General features: G+C 44.2%; 1 protein-coding gene across 3 annotated transcripts in view; it reads left to right on the top strand.

Moving 5' to 3' along the window:
- Positions 1 to 13,776, top strand: part of stxbp5a (syntaxin binding protein 5a (tomosyn)) — a 74,110-nt gene that overhangs the window by 26,744 nt on the left and 33,590 nt on the right. For all 3 annotated transcript variants that reach the window (XM_084030759.1, XM_084030758.1, XM_084030760.1), the window contains exons 3-5: positions 1,169 to 1,250; positions 1,976 to 2,076; positions 9,960 to 10,094. In XM_084030759.1, the coding sequence (XP_083886885.1) occupies positions 1,169 to 1,250; positions 1,976 to 2,076; positions 9,960 to 10,094 (318 nt within the window). The remainder of the gene's footprint in view (positions 1 to 1,168; positions 1,251 to 1,975; positions 2,077 to 9,959; positions 10,095 to 13,776) is intronic.

Genomic DNA, 13,776 nt, shown 5'->3' with positions numbered 1-13,776 from the left:
TTATAACCCCCCTGTTGTGTGTGTGTGTGTGTGTGTGTGTGTGTGTGTTCACGTTTTTAAAAAAGTGAGAGTTAGAGGGGAGAAATGAGGTGCTCGGTTGGAATGATGGCATGAAGATACTCTGGTAATGTTTCGATTTAATCTGTATTCTTAAGTCGCTGCGTGGGTCAAACTGTGGTTTAGTCGGGTTCCTCTGCAGCAGGCAATTAACAGGAGCTGGTCATGTGCAGAAACGCATCATCCTACCCCCCACTTCACTTCACACACACACACACACACACACACACACACACACACACACACACACACACACACTAACTAATGATGAGCAATAGCGTCGTCCCCAGGGTTTTACACCTCGATGTGCCCCCTGTATGAAAAATTGCCGCCCCCCCACCTTAGTCCTGAGAGTCCTGGGAAGAATGAATGGATATAATCAGTAAGCTCCCTCATTCACTCTCCTCAGGAAGAGAAGCCAGTAATTCTCTGTCAGTCCTTTCTCCCTTCCCTCATCTCTCTCTTTTTTCTTCCCATCCTCCGTCCTTCCGGCTCTCTCTCTCTCTCTCTCTCTCTCCTCTGCATCTGCTATCACAGCAAGCGATCTCTATTTAACTGTATTCTCTCTCTCTGTCCCCCCCCCCCCTCCCTGCGATTATTTTCTCATCTGCTCACATAATATCCACCTCTTCTCTGCTGATTCATTTGCTGTATATTTGAATATCTGAATTCTCATTTGCTCCCCCACTCAATCCTGTTATTTTTCTTTCTTCGTCGCAGCGCGGCCAATTTGTTTTGACTCGATCTGTATTCCTCCCAAGCGCCGTCTAACATACGACTTTTGCTGCGACGCTTTACCTGAATTAAAGTGTTGGGTAGCTGGCTCTTAAATGCCTTTATTCTGAGAACATTTTCTCTTAAAATAAAAAACTGAGTGGTAAAATGAAGCCATGTGTATAAGATTATCTTCAGATAATAAAACTGTGGATACTCCGTTTTCCTCCGTAGCAGGTAACCAGGTTACAGATGTCGGGTGTAGTGATGACCTTTAAAAATGAAACAAACACCTCATGAATATTCAATGCATACTGGGCTCAGCAAACAAAACCATGTGGTTTGGTGTTGCATCCCTCTGGTGTTACTGTACGTTCCTTGACAGAGACCCTTTCAGGTTTGGTCGTCCAGGTGTGGAGTGTTACTGTCAGCATGAGAGTGGAGCGGCCGTCATCCAGTTACAGTTTCTCATCAATGAGGTACGTCACAAAACATGTATGACTCCAGTGGGGCATCTGGACGCACCAATAGGCACCAGCACTTGTCTTAGAAAAGTCCTGTACACTTCTTAATATTTATGGGCAGATTCATAAATTAAAGTTCCTACTGTGTGCTGTCGTAAGTAAGGATGAACAATGTTGATCGTATTGGAAGTGTGAAAGTAACTCGCCTCCCTTTTCTGCTTCTCTTTCCTGTCTTTCCATGTTTTTAATGGCAGTGAGTGGTGCTTTTCCTTTTATGCTACTGTGGGTAGAATTAGACAATTTGGCCAAATTTCACAGTTAAAAAAGTTTGATTTACTTTATGTTAATGAGAAATGCAGTAGGTGTGTGTGTGTGTGTGTGTGTGTGTGTGTGTGTGTGTGTGTGTGTGTGTGTGTGTGTGTGTGTGTGTGTGTGTGTGTGTGTGTGTGTGTGTGTGTGTGTGTGTGTGTGTGTGTGTGTGTGTGTGTGTGTGTGTGTGTGTGTTGTGTCTCAGACGATTTTAGTTGCCTCCTACACAGACGTGCATCTATATACTTGTTATGAATCATCGTGGTTACCTGGGAGGAAGCTGCCCGGTTTAAAATCCGTTCCCAGGGAGTCTGACTCATACGCTCCCAGACATCATGTGCAGTCCGGAGACATGTTTATGGACAAATGATGTCGTTATAGCCTTAAAATATTTTTGAATGTTAAATGAAATACGGCTTCTGTTGTGACAGGGGGCGCTGGTGAGCGCTCTGGCTGATGACAGCGTTCACCTGTGGAACCTGAGGCAGAAGAGACCGGCCATCCTCCACTCCCTCAAGTTCAGCAAAGAGAGGTAAGAGAGCTGCACATGACGAGAGGGAAAAGGCCTTCTGCTAATTCCATGTGTGTGTGTGTGTCGCCGCCGCTCTCTTTTTCTCCACAAGTACGCCATCACACTCGCTCTGGTGCAACGCCAAGCGTGCCTCTCCGAGGGCCCGGTGTCACAGTTTGCTGCCCGTGTGAACCGTTAGTTTTCTCTGACTGTCGTTCTGTATGCAAACAGCAAAATGTGTTTGCACGCTCGCAAAACTCTCTCTCTCTCTCTCTCTCTCTCTCTCTCTCTCTCTCTCTGTCTCTCTCTCTCTCTCTCTCTCTCTCTCTCCCCATGTGTGTGTGGGTGGGTCTCTATCTGAACACTCATTATTTGGGTCACTTACTCTGCCTTTGAGGCTTTCCCATCACTGGAGTACAGGTGTGAACTGACCCAAACACCTGATGGTTTGCAAAAGCAGGTTGTTATACACACACACACACACACACACACACTCAACTTTCACACACTTTGGCAGATGCTGTGAGAAATTAAAAAAACTACTGAGATTCAGATTTATTTGGTAATCCTAATCATTATGATAGTCATTAATACAGAAATATGTGGTTATGTGGTATTTTCCCGACTTTCTCTATCCCTTAATTCAGGGGTTCCCAAAGTGGGGGTCAGGACCCCCCGGGGGGTCACGAGACACCAATGGGGGGTCGCGAGATGCCGAGATGTTTTTCTAGTAACATGGAAATGAAAGTATTGTGTCAAAATGAATTTTGCACACGACAGCAACGATGTTCACTCATAAGTTACTTGGAGATTACTTTGACTGCAATATTCAGCTTTTATCTTATCGTAAATTGTTTATGTTAAATCATATCGTAGTTGTCAGGCTGTTCTGTTCTGCCCGTGTTTGGATACGCCTATTAGTGCGTATTCTTATGTTTCAGTCACCTCCAGGGATATTTGGGTCGCCAGTCTCTGTTATTTTGGGGGTCGCAGGCTGAAAAGTTTGGGAACCCCTGCCTTAATTTCCTGTCAACCTTCTACTACCGTTATTACATGTGGTTATACAGTTAGCACCACCGTCCTCCTTGGGTCTACTTCAAGGACAATCCAATATCCAAGGCTCTCAAGCGAAAAAAAAATAAATGCATAAAAATGTGATTTTGTGTGCAGAATCACCTCACCTCAAGGAAGTTGCTGTCCACTGTCTCCTACAATCACAGACGCCGCGTTTACCCATCAGAGCCAATCATATCAATGGCCGGTGATCTGTCACAGCGAAAAGCGGCAAATGGGTTAAACGTCACAGCCGATGATCCGAGGCGGCGCTGATGTGATGGACAGGTGGCCGGCAGCGGCTTTAAGGGCGGGTTGTGTTCTTACGGTGGCGCTTGACCGCCTGTGACATTTAATAAGCACCGGCGTCCAAACGCAGCGACCTGGAGACACGGCGGCATAAGGAAGCGTCGAGAGCTGCTGCATCTCAAGATGACCTCAAGATGGGAAGGAGAATCTGCAAAGTCATATGAGACATTTGGAAGAGGATGAGGAGAAAGTTAAACTAAAGCAGTGGAAAGAAGTGGATGAAGAGGCTTGTGAGGAAGAGGGAGGAAGGTGGAATTTGAGAAAGGGAGGGTAACTTGGACCATACATCCTGCTTGTCTACTATACACAACAAACACCAGCAGCGTTGCAAATGATTGCTTTCTTTGATGACCGAAGCACCAGATGTGTCTTATAGACGCAGATCCAGGATCTTTGATGTAATCACACATTGATGCTGGGGAAAAAAAGAACATTTGCTTACCCTGACATGTTGACAGGCTCCGAGACTCGGCCCCTTTGTGGGACTGTATACAAAATAATGGCCGTGTGTGCATCGATGCTTGTCGTACATTGTTGCATGCGTTGCCCTTTAGGTCTGTAACATACTGGCAATCTGTCAAGGCTCTTTTTTTCTGTGTCTGTTAGCGCTGCATGCTGGGTAGCTGGGCTCTGAACAAGAGTATGCAATAATAGATCATGATGCATGGAGCAAAATGCATTTAGATGATGAACTTTTGTGAGACCAACTCACTTGCATGTAAAAGGTATATTGTTTTTTGACGACTCACCTCCTAATTGGCTTTAAGGCGCTTGTTGTGCTTTTAATGCCGTTGGATTGCCTTTGGTGGTTCAATGTAGCATTGTGTGGGGGGGATGCTACTTGGCCTCACATATTCTTGTGCCTCTTTAGTCAAGCATATGAAATGTTTCATATGAAAGGTAGTTGTATCTTATTGTGTTCAAGTGTTTGCTGATCAGCACTCCATTTTCCCACTCTGTGAACTGATACACAACCCCACAGACCTCCATTAATATAATAGCTGCCCCAAAGGAGCAGCCTCCACAGTTAATGGGACCATCAGGGTTTTGTTGAGCCCACCTTATTTCAACTTTCCTACCACACCGTTTAGCCATGAGTCTTTGCACTTTGATGAGCTTTTAAGGTCTCCTCTGGCTCTAAAGGCTCTAAATATATCTCTGCTTTGTTTATTTCTTTATCAAAGTCATGCACGCCGTTGTTGCTCAGATCCAGGCTTTTTAATTTGGTTGTCAAAAGGAATGGCATCAGGTTACACTTCCAAATGGTTACTAGAAGATCAGTTTGAAGTGTCGTCTGAGGGTAAGAGTGGCTGTCGGTGTGAAGCCGAGCGTATACGGTTGGTGAGACAGACACGTTGGATTGAATCGGGCAGATCTGTAAAACCTATAAAAGTCTTAGTCACCCGCTGCCACTCTATCTCATCTCCCACCTTTCCCGTCGCGCCTTTGTTTTCCCCTCTCTGTCTGTTTGTTTAAAGCGTGACTTTAGCTTGTCAGGGTGCAGACAGAGGACGGGGGGGCAGCAGCCATTTCCTCGTCAACAAAAGGACAGTCACCCAACCAGAACAGCCTCCTAACAGGGTGCAACAAACTAAAGGAACAAAAACCTGTCACAAGGCAAGAAAAAACGACTTGTATTTAAACGTCTACAAATGCATTTAGGTACATTAACTAATTGTTGTGGCAATTGCCTGTATTTTAAGGAATTGTTGTAATTTTGGTAAATTTACCAAATGTATTTTTTGCTGTGAGTTAGATGAGAAGATTTACACCATTTTTTAGTTTATTTATTGGACAGTAAATAGGCTGGAAAAAGGCGAGAGAGGGGTGTGACATGCAACAAAGGTCCCCAGGCGTTAGTCTGATGTTGTGGCACGCTATGGTGCTGCAGACCGACTGGAGCATTTTCCTTTTTTTTGCATTGACTATAGAGGTAGAGCCCCGAGCTGAATAACTCAGGCTCTCTTGCTAATAACTTCTTTCCTTGCTACCATAAATAAATGTAACTGTATGTATGATATGACTCACGTCAATGGGCTTACAAAAAGTCTCCACTCACTTATTTTCCTTTCACACATGTATTTTCTACATAGCCCTTATTCCCCTTTAGAAGTTCCTCTCATCGGCCCAGTCCCATACGTGAAACGAATCCTTCTCTCCCACCTTCCTTCCTTCTTCTCTCCTCCCTTCCTCTGATCAGAATTCGAGTTGATGGGTGAAAGCAGTGTTGCAGAAAGCCCCCCCCCCCCCCCCCCCCCCAGCGTCAGCATCCATTCACATCAGATCACAGGCACTAGGAGGGAGGAGAGGAGGAGTTGAGACAGACTGGGCCTCAGCCAGAGAGCAGTGAGTCAGTCTGTGAGTAGGAGTGTGGGGACGGAGGGAGCCCAGAAAGAAGAAATCCTGCCGAGTCATGCTGGCGTAGGCTGCTCTCGTCACCTCCCGGCCTCACGGGAATGCACTGCAGATGTGGAAGCTATCTTCAATGCAGGGTGATATGAGTGGAGATGATAAGTGGGGCGGGGGTAAATAGCCTGAATCTCAGGTACTACCTTAAAATATCTACTTAGCCGTCGACATTTGTAGGGCATCAATTAATTAACTTGAAGTACTTTAAAGCAGTTAATTAATTCAGACAATTAGAGTATACTTAGATATTTGACCGATTAAATTTGCTGCTGGCAAGAACATATTCTTCACTTCTCCCTTTCTCTGTGGAAATGCACATTAAAAACTGTGAAGGTGAATCTAACAGTGACGACGCTTAGACTAGGCTGGATTTTTGCAGGTGCTCTGTGTGTATGTAGCAGAGAGAGTGTGTGAATGTGTGTGTGTGTGTGTTATCAGATTAGATTCCTCTTAATTAACTGTCCATAGATTGGGGTCTCTGGCCTCTCACCAGATTAAAACAGACCAAATAACCACATGCATACTGTATGTCTATTTGTTTTGTGTTTTCTTGATGGGGGATTTCTCCATCATCTAAAGGCTGTTCAGCTCTTAATCCACTTTTATTTAGCTTTGTTTTCTGCATTGTCATCGTCTGAATCAATTCTAAGGTAATGCCTAAAGGAGTATCTGTAAAAACTCCTTTGTTAGAGGAATAACAAATATTTGATTACTATACAATATGTGACAAGTATTATATTTTGAAACATGGCCCTAATTTCCTTTCTGTCAGCCTGCTCCCCTGCCATCATTGTGCACACCGGCAGTAAATATGTTTGGAGACATGATATTAAAAACTCAGTCGGTGTTCTATTATGAGTCCCTTTAACTGCTTTGCTGCAGCAGTGGGTTACTCATTACTGGAACCCCATGATTTCAAAGTGGTCAGTGCTTTGCTCAAGGGCAATTGAATAAATCATTGTTCAGAAAAAGGAAATGATCACAAAATCCAGGTAGTTTAGATCAAAGCGGTGGATGTGTCTAATGATAGGCGAGCCCACATTTGTAGCGATAACTCTCTTTGGTAGAAACATCAAATAAAACCACGTACTGCAAATGTGGGCTTTTGTAAAGTATCTCATTCGCGAGGGAACCGTGCTCTCGTACGTTTAGCCCACAATGTAGTTGGCCTCAGACGTGTGTGTGGCGGGCGTCTGTCATTTCTGCGGCGGCGTGTTTGGCCCTGAGCCTGCGAGCTGGCAGCTGCCTTTTTGTGTGTCGTGACCACTTGAAGCTGGAGATTTCACCAGGAGACCCGCACGCTCGCACAAGTGTGAACACAATGACGCGTACGTGAGTGCACTCGCACAAACAATTGGGTTGCGTGCAAACACACGGAGAGGAATGGATGCACAGAGTCCGAACCAGCGAGCAAATTTGTATAATTCTGCTTCCTGCCTCTGACTCTCTGCTGGCTCTCACACTTTACGTACACAGGTTGAGCATATTTACTAACCCTGCATATGCAATTACAATGCATACTAGAGCCCGACCGATATATAGGCGGGCCGATATTATCGGCCGATATTAGGCATTTTCCAAACTGTCAGTATCGGCATTTATAATGGCCGATAAATGAATATTTTAAAAATAAAATAAAAACGGACGAAACACTTTTATAGAACGTAACAGAATTTGTCTCAGTCTTGTTTGAAGTTATATTTATGAAGCTTAAGTCTTTTAATACTGGTAACTTTGTGTTTGGTTGTTGTTGTTATTGTGTTTTTGTTCAAAGGACTTTAAGTTTAATATCTTCAGTTTGTATTTTTATACATTTTATTTATCAGAACTTAAATATATTTTGATAAAATAAACAAATTTATTTTTAAACTGCATTATCATATTATTTTAGTGAAGGGAAATCTGTTAATGTTTTGTTACACGTTTCTGAAATTAAAAAAAATTAAAAATATCGGCCGATATATCGGAATATTTCATTTTTAAATCAACAAACATTTGTATCGGTATCAGCCTTCAAAATCCTTTATCGGTCGGGCTACATTCGTATCAGTCCTATCAGCCACGTGAATGCATGTACACCAGTTGCAACGTATGTGGTTTCCCTTATATGAGTCACATCTGTTTGTCCAGATGGAAAAGGACAGTGGACAGCAGACAGTCGGCCACAAGTCGACATGAAAAGTCATGTAGCTCTTAGTCATCTCATCCGTATTGAGTCTGCAGTCTGACTGTGTGCATCTGTTCAAAAGTAAGCCGTTTCCTGCTTCTGCAACATGGTGTTCACGTACCAGCAATTTGCATAATTAGAAATTACTTTCCCCTCCGAAATGCATCTTCGACGGTGTGTGTCTTCATGTATTTTGGAGGAGAAAGGATTGCAAGAACGTGATGTTGCTCTTAGTCATCGTGCCCGGTCAGATGAGACTTAAAGGAGCATACGCAGCTCTCACAGTTTCACTGTCATATTGGATCAGGCCAGATGTTCCTGCTGTTAATGTAGGTTAGTGTGTTTAAGTGTTGTTTCCTGCGCATGTTGGGCTGTGTGGAGGAGATTTATGTCAAGTAGCTCGATTCCTCCATGAAAATGAATATATTTATGACTGTGTGTGTGTGTGTGTGTGTGTGTGTGTGTGTGTGTGTGTGTGTGTGTGTGTGTGTGTTGTAGTAGGAAAGCTGCTCTCAATTCAGCCCTGCAGCAACAGTGAGAGACTCACAGAAGGGGGAGAGAGAGTGTTTCTGGGCATTAAAACACACAAGAAAGACGCTCAAAGTCACTGCAAGGGCATGTTTACACAAATCCACGTCTTGCTGTGTTGCTGTATACATGTTAAGTGTGTGTATATATCTATACAGTATAATGCTACGTTCCTGTTGAACCCTTTCTACTTCAAAATACAGTATGGCTGTGTTATTTCCAGTCTGGGAAGTGTCCCATTCTTTCACTTCACAGGTACAAATGGCACGACTTTCATAACAGAGACTGAGAGACGAAAGTCTGAGTTGATTGTTAGGTTTCTAAAACATGTGGTTACGGTCGGGAGAAGAAGAATCTTTCCTTATTAACAAAGTGTTTAAAAATGTTACGTTTTATTTGCCATGAGTGTATTGAAGGGGAAGCAAATGAAAGATGTTGATGGTGAATGCTTTTCCAGATACTCTGAATTAAGATGTATTTACAATATTTATGTAAATTAAAATTAAAAATGTTCCTATTATATATATCTGCTAGAACAGGGATATGATGTTCTCTAGCTTGGAAAGACGAAGCATGGGTAAAGGAGTGATAGGCCTCGGTGTTATGTTTAATGCCTGATTTATTAATTCATTATTACCATCATTACCATCTCATCGGACCATAAAAAGAAAACTGTAGCTACTTAAAGCGCCTTTTCACAGCAGATTTTACATTTGTATATTATTATTATTGTGCAGATGGGTTATTTTGTGCAATATGAGCAGCATGAGGCAAATACGCCAGTGAGTCCTTCCTGTTGGGAATAATAAATCAAATGTCAAAAGGGGATGATACAACATCCTACTCTCCCATCTGATTGTCCAGAAGTGTCTAATAGATGCAGGCTGCTGAAGTCCACAGGTTTCAGCTCAAAGTGCTCTGCATTTAAATAAAAAAAGATCACTGGAGGAGCTTGGCTACCTTGAAATATTAGCGAGGCGGATTACCAAGGTTGTACATTATTATTCCTGGGATGGATTGGAGGTTGAGTTGAAGGATGGATGAAAGAAATGATGAAAAAAGGATGAGAAGATGAATGGAGAGCCACATGAGGAGGGAAGGTTTCTCACCTCTCATTAAACCTGAGTCTGACGGATGGATGAAAGGAGGAGACGGGGAAGCGATGATGAAAACGGGAGGATTATGGGTGAATCTTTGCCCTCGTGTACCCCTATAGGTCTGGAGAGGAGGCGGCTAATTGAATGATTTGAAAAGTCTTTGGTTTTCTCATTTCAAGTGCATCCACCTGACGGAGTGGCAAATAATCCCCTCAAAGTTTTGCATAATTCGCCTCCCGTGATTTATTTTTGAGAAGCTTCTGTCTCTCGGCTGTATGTGTCTTTCCACCTCTTCGTCCTTCTCTTCTCCTCTTTTAACTGGCGTCTCCTTCTCTTCACAGAATAACGTTCTGCCACCTGCCCTTCCAGAGTAAATGGCTGTACATCGGCACCGAACGAGGGAACATCCACATCGTCAACGTGGAGTCCTTCATGCTCTCAGGCTACGTCATCATGTGGAACAAAGCCATCGAACTGTGAGTGTTTGCCGCCCACGGGTTGCTCTCTTCTTCTTCGTCTTCCTCTTCCTCTGCTGTACAGCGTAGCATTCTGCTGTTTAGGTTTCCGTGCTCCTTGCGTTCGGGGCGTTCCCATCCACCGTGAATCCCGAATACACGGATCAATATTTGAACTCTGTAGGAATCAAACTCATACCAGCAGCACTGCAGCATTGATCCCGGGGTCTATTGACTCACCTTGCAGCACTTAAGTGAGGTAAGGGAATGCTGGGTAATCAGCATTTTTTAACCTTTCAAAAAAGGTTATTGCAGTTTAAAATGTAATGAGATAAGAAGGAATCGTTAATGGGTCCGTCACTTCCAGGCACAGTATCGGACTCCAGGTAGAGAGCGACCTGTCTCCTTGCTGTTTCAATGGATCCGTCAGTTTGACAGGCTCCATTTTGGTTCCCTACTGTAGAGACTTAAATTATTCACTGGAGCGTTTTGCTTCACACTTTCGCTGTCATCCCCTTCTGTGTGTGTGTGTGTGTGTGTGTGTGTGTGTGTGAGGAGGGAGGGAAAAGAGGGAGGGGGGGAGGAACAGGTGTCTGCCGAGATCAGTGTATGGTACACACAGACAGCTCGTCTCGTCGACACGGCTGCAGGGAAGAAAAGGCGAGAGCGAGCGGTGGTGGGGGAGGAGGGGGAGGAGGGGGAGTGTATGACAGAGAGGAGACGGGTGTGCAATGGATGAGATGGGGCTGTTGCCCCGGGTAAAGGACATGCAGAGGAGGACGAGTGATGGAGGAGTGCAGCGGAGTGGCGACAGAGGGATAAATGCAGGTAACAGAGGGCAGAGTCATCCAGATAAGTCAGGAGAGAGACGTAGCAGGGGAAGGTTTCCAATTAAAGGGGAAGAAAGGGCAGAAGAGGACGGCAAGGAGTGATCATGGCAAGATAAAGGGGAGATGTGGGTGATAAGATAGAAAGGGAGATACAAGAGTTCTTCTTGAGCAAAGGACAAGTTATAACTTCCACTCTTGCTTTTTTTTTTTTATTCTCCTCTTTTTCCGCTTCACCACAGTACTGTTATTTCAACATGTCACCTCCGTCCGAAAGCTGATCCTTCGTCATCGTAATGTTCTTAGTGTGAAAAGCGGAAGTTAATACATCTCTGGAATGTTAGAAATAGTTTCTAAGGATTCAACTAATCAAAAAGACGGTCATTTGGAAACATCTTTATACAAAAATTTGTGCAAAATTACGGACACAAATACAAAAAGCATCCCGTCGATGCCCTGATCCTGGAAAATATGTGACATTTTCATTATCAGTCTGAAAATCTAACTTTTGTTGACAAATCCTTTATGTCTACATCCACCATAACATACATAAACAAGTGTATTAGATTTAGAAATAGAAACTTATGCCACTTTCACATAAAACTAAAAGGTCACACAGCCTCCCCATCTCCAGGTCACAGATAAATAAATTTATATTTGCAATAATACGACACATACTTACCAATTACAAGTGATATACAGTATATCATAGATACCCTCCCCTCTTTCCTGACACCTTACAGCTGTATGCATCTCCACCTCCCTTTCTTCAGCCCACCCGAAGATTAACATTCTGATCTGCAAACAGCTTTGTTAAGCCACAACACTTTCTTGACATGTTTTCCACCAAAACTTTAGCCCTGCGAGATTAGTTTGAGGAAATGAGCCCTCCGTATCTCCGGGTTCCAGGCTTCGATCACTCACGCAGACGTTCTGCGGGACGCTACGTCCCGAAAACGGCAGCGGTGCCAGGAATTGATTCCCGGATTCCTTACAGATGCTCTCAGTTTGCATATCTGCTTGAGTGTTTGAGTGACTGTCTGTGGTTTTGCTTTGATGCAGATCAGAGAGGTGATTCTCTTGTTCGTCCTGTGTGTCTCTCTCCCAGCTGTGGGGCCGGCGGGTTTGTAGTCCAGGTGAAAAAGCCTCTCAATCTGTTCTCTAAATGAACTGGAATTACTGCAGAAACGATTATTTTCTTTCATAATCGATCCATCGTTTGGATCATTTATTGAGCACAAATGCCAAAATCACAGCAAATCTCTGTTTTATATCTTCATGTATGATTTATCTTCCCTGATGTCACCTGTTGTTTGGCATTTTCCATAATATTGAAGACGTTTAACGAGCTGAAGAAAATGCTGTCGGTGTTGTGGACCTGGATTTCTAAGCAAGGTCATATTTAAGTATTCTCAGCTGAACAGAATGACTTGTCTACATTATTGTCACAGCCTGGCCCTCATACATAGAGTGCTTGTCAGCTTTATGGAAGATATTATTTTAAGCCCTGCCTGCTGCACCTCTGCTCTATTGTGACTGCTGTAATGAGGCTGGAGATGGTGTGTACCGGGGTCATCATCCCTCGGGCCCTGCTATTTGGAGACAAGCTGCAGCAGCTGGGCCAGTGTCCCCCCCCCCCCCCCAGCCCCTTCCCAAGCTACTCTACTGGACTCACTATATGACAAACTAAATCTTAGCGTACATAACAAACTGCTCGCTACTAGAGTTCAGTCGGTGCCGTCGGCATTTAGGGCATCGCCGCGAGGCCACATGTGAATCCGTGTTGCATAATTGTATGTATGCAGGATGTATGCATACATACAATTATGATGCAGTGTGTGTGTGTGTGTGTGTGTGTGTGTGTGTGTGTGTGTGTGTGTGTTTACATATTCGTACCTGGCAGCGTCTGTGTGGGTGTTTGATTTGATTCGCCGAGATGGTCACTGGGAGCCGGGGCGAAGTGGGGACCGGAGTGGTAAAATGTTAACAGCTTATTATGACACATGGTTCACGTGAACATGTTGGCCCGAGGCTTCTTCTGTCCTCTTTTATTCCCCCCCACCCCCCCTCCCACTCTCCCACTCATGACCCTGAAGCTATTGTAATGACTTGTTTGAATCTTTCATGCTCTACGTACGTTTTTTTTTATGCATATGCGAGGTCCTCGGCTTGGGAAGCATCGCAGCCTCCGGTGTCCTTAAAGCCATGCAGAGTGGTTCCAGGAGCCCCGGGCTGCAGGTGCAGGCCTGCTACAGTGACCTTTCACTGGGGAACACAGCCTTCCAACAGCCCATGCACCTAGAGGTGGACATTATAAATACAGTTTGTTGATTTCGATGTATTTTCATATGTATGTCATTATTTATCGAGAGGGCTTTGCTCCAAACACGACTGGAGCACTTGGATTTGAGGCGACAAACTTGATTAGGGAAATACATTTCAAAATGAAGTGCCTCATGTCTCTTCATTCATCCTATATAAGCTGCGTTTTCATCTGCAAATGGCTCCGCAATCACTCCAAGGACTAATTCTACGTTTTGGGACGAGTGTTTATTTGCTGTCTTGCCCGGGAGATGGGCGAGAAGATCAATAACACTCATATCTGTCTTTTAAATATGAAGCTGGGTACAGCCGGGATACGCTTAGCGAAGCTTAGAGACAGGAAGCAGGGGAAATCAGCCGGCTTGGTTCTGTCTACAGGTGGAAGGAATCAGCCCTCGCAGCACCTGGAAGCTTCCACTACGTGATTTTAGCCCAGATCTTCCGCTCCCTGACAACCGCCTAAGCTCAAAGACACGATCTGATTGATCTATACATGAAAATACTGTTTTGGTCCGTTTTAACATCGATATGAGCTTTACATGAACTCCTATCTA

This window comes from Eutrigla gurnardus (genome assembly GCF_963514095.1).
Source record: "Eutrigla gurnardus genome assembly, chromosome: 16".
NCBI classification, from domain to species: domain Eukaryota; kingdom Metazoa; phylum Chordata; class Actinopteri; order Perciformes; family Triglidae; genus Eutrigla; species Eutrigla gurnardus.
Note: the sequence above shows the minus strand (reverse complement) of the source record. Positions and strands in the feature narration are given on the sequence as shown.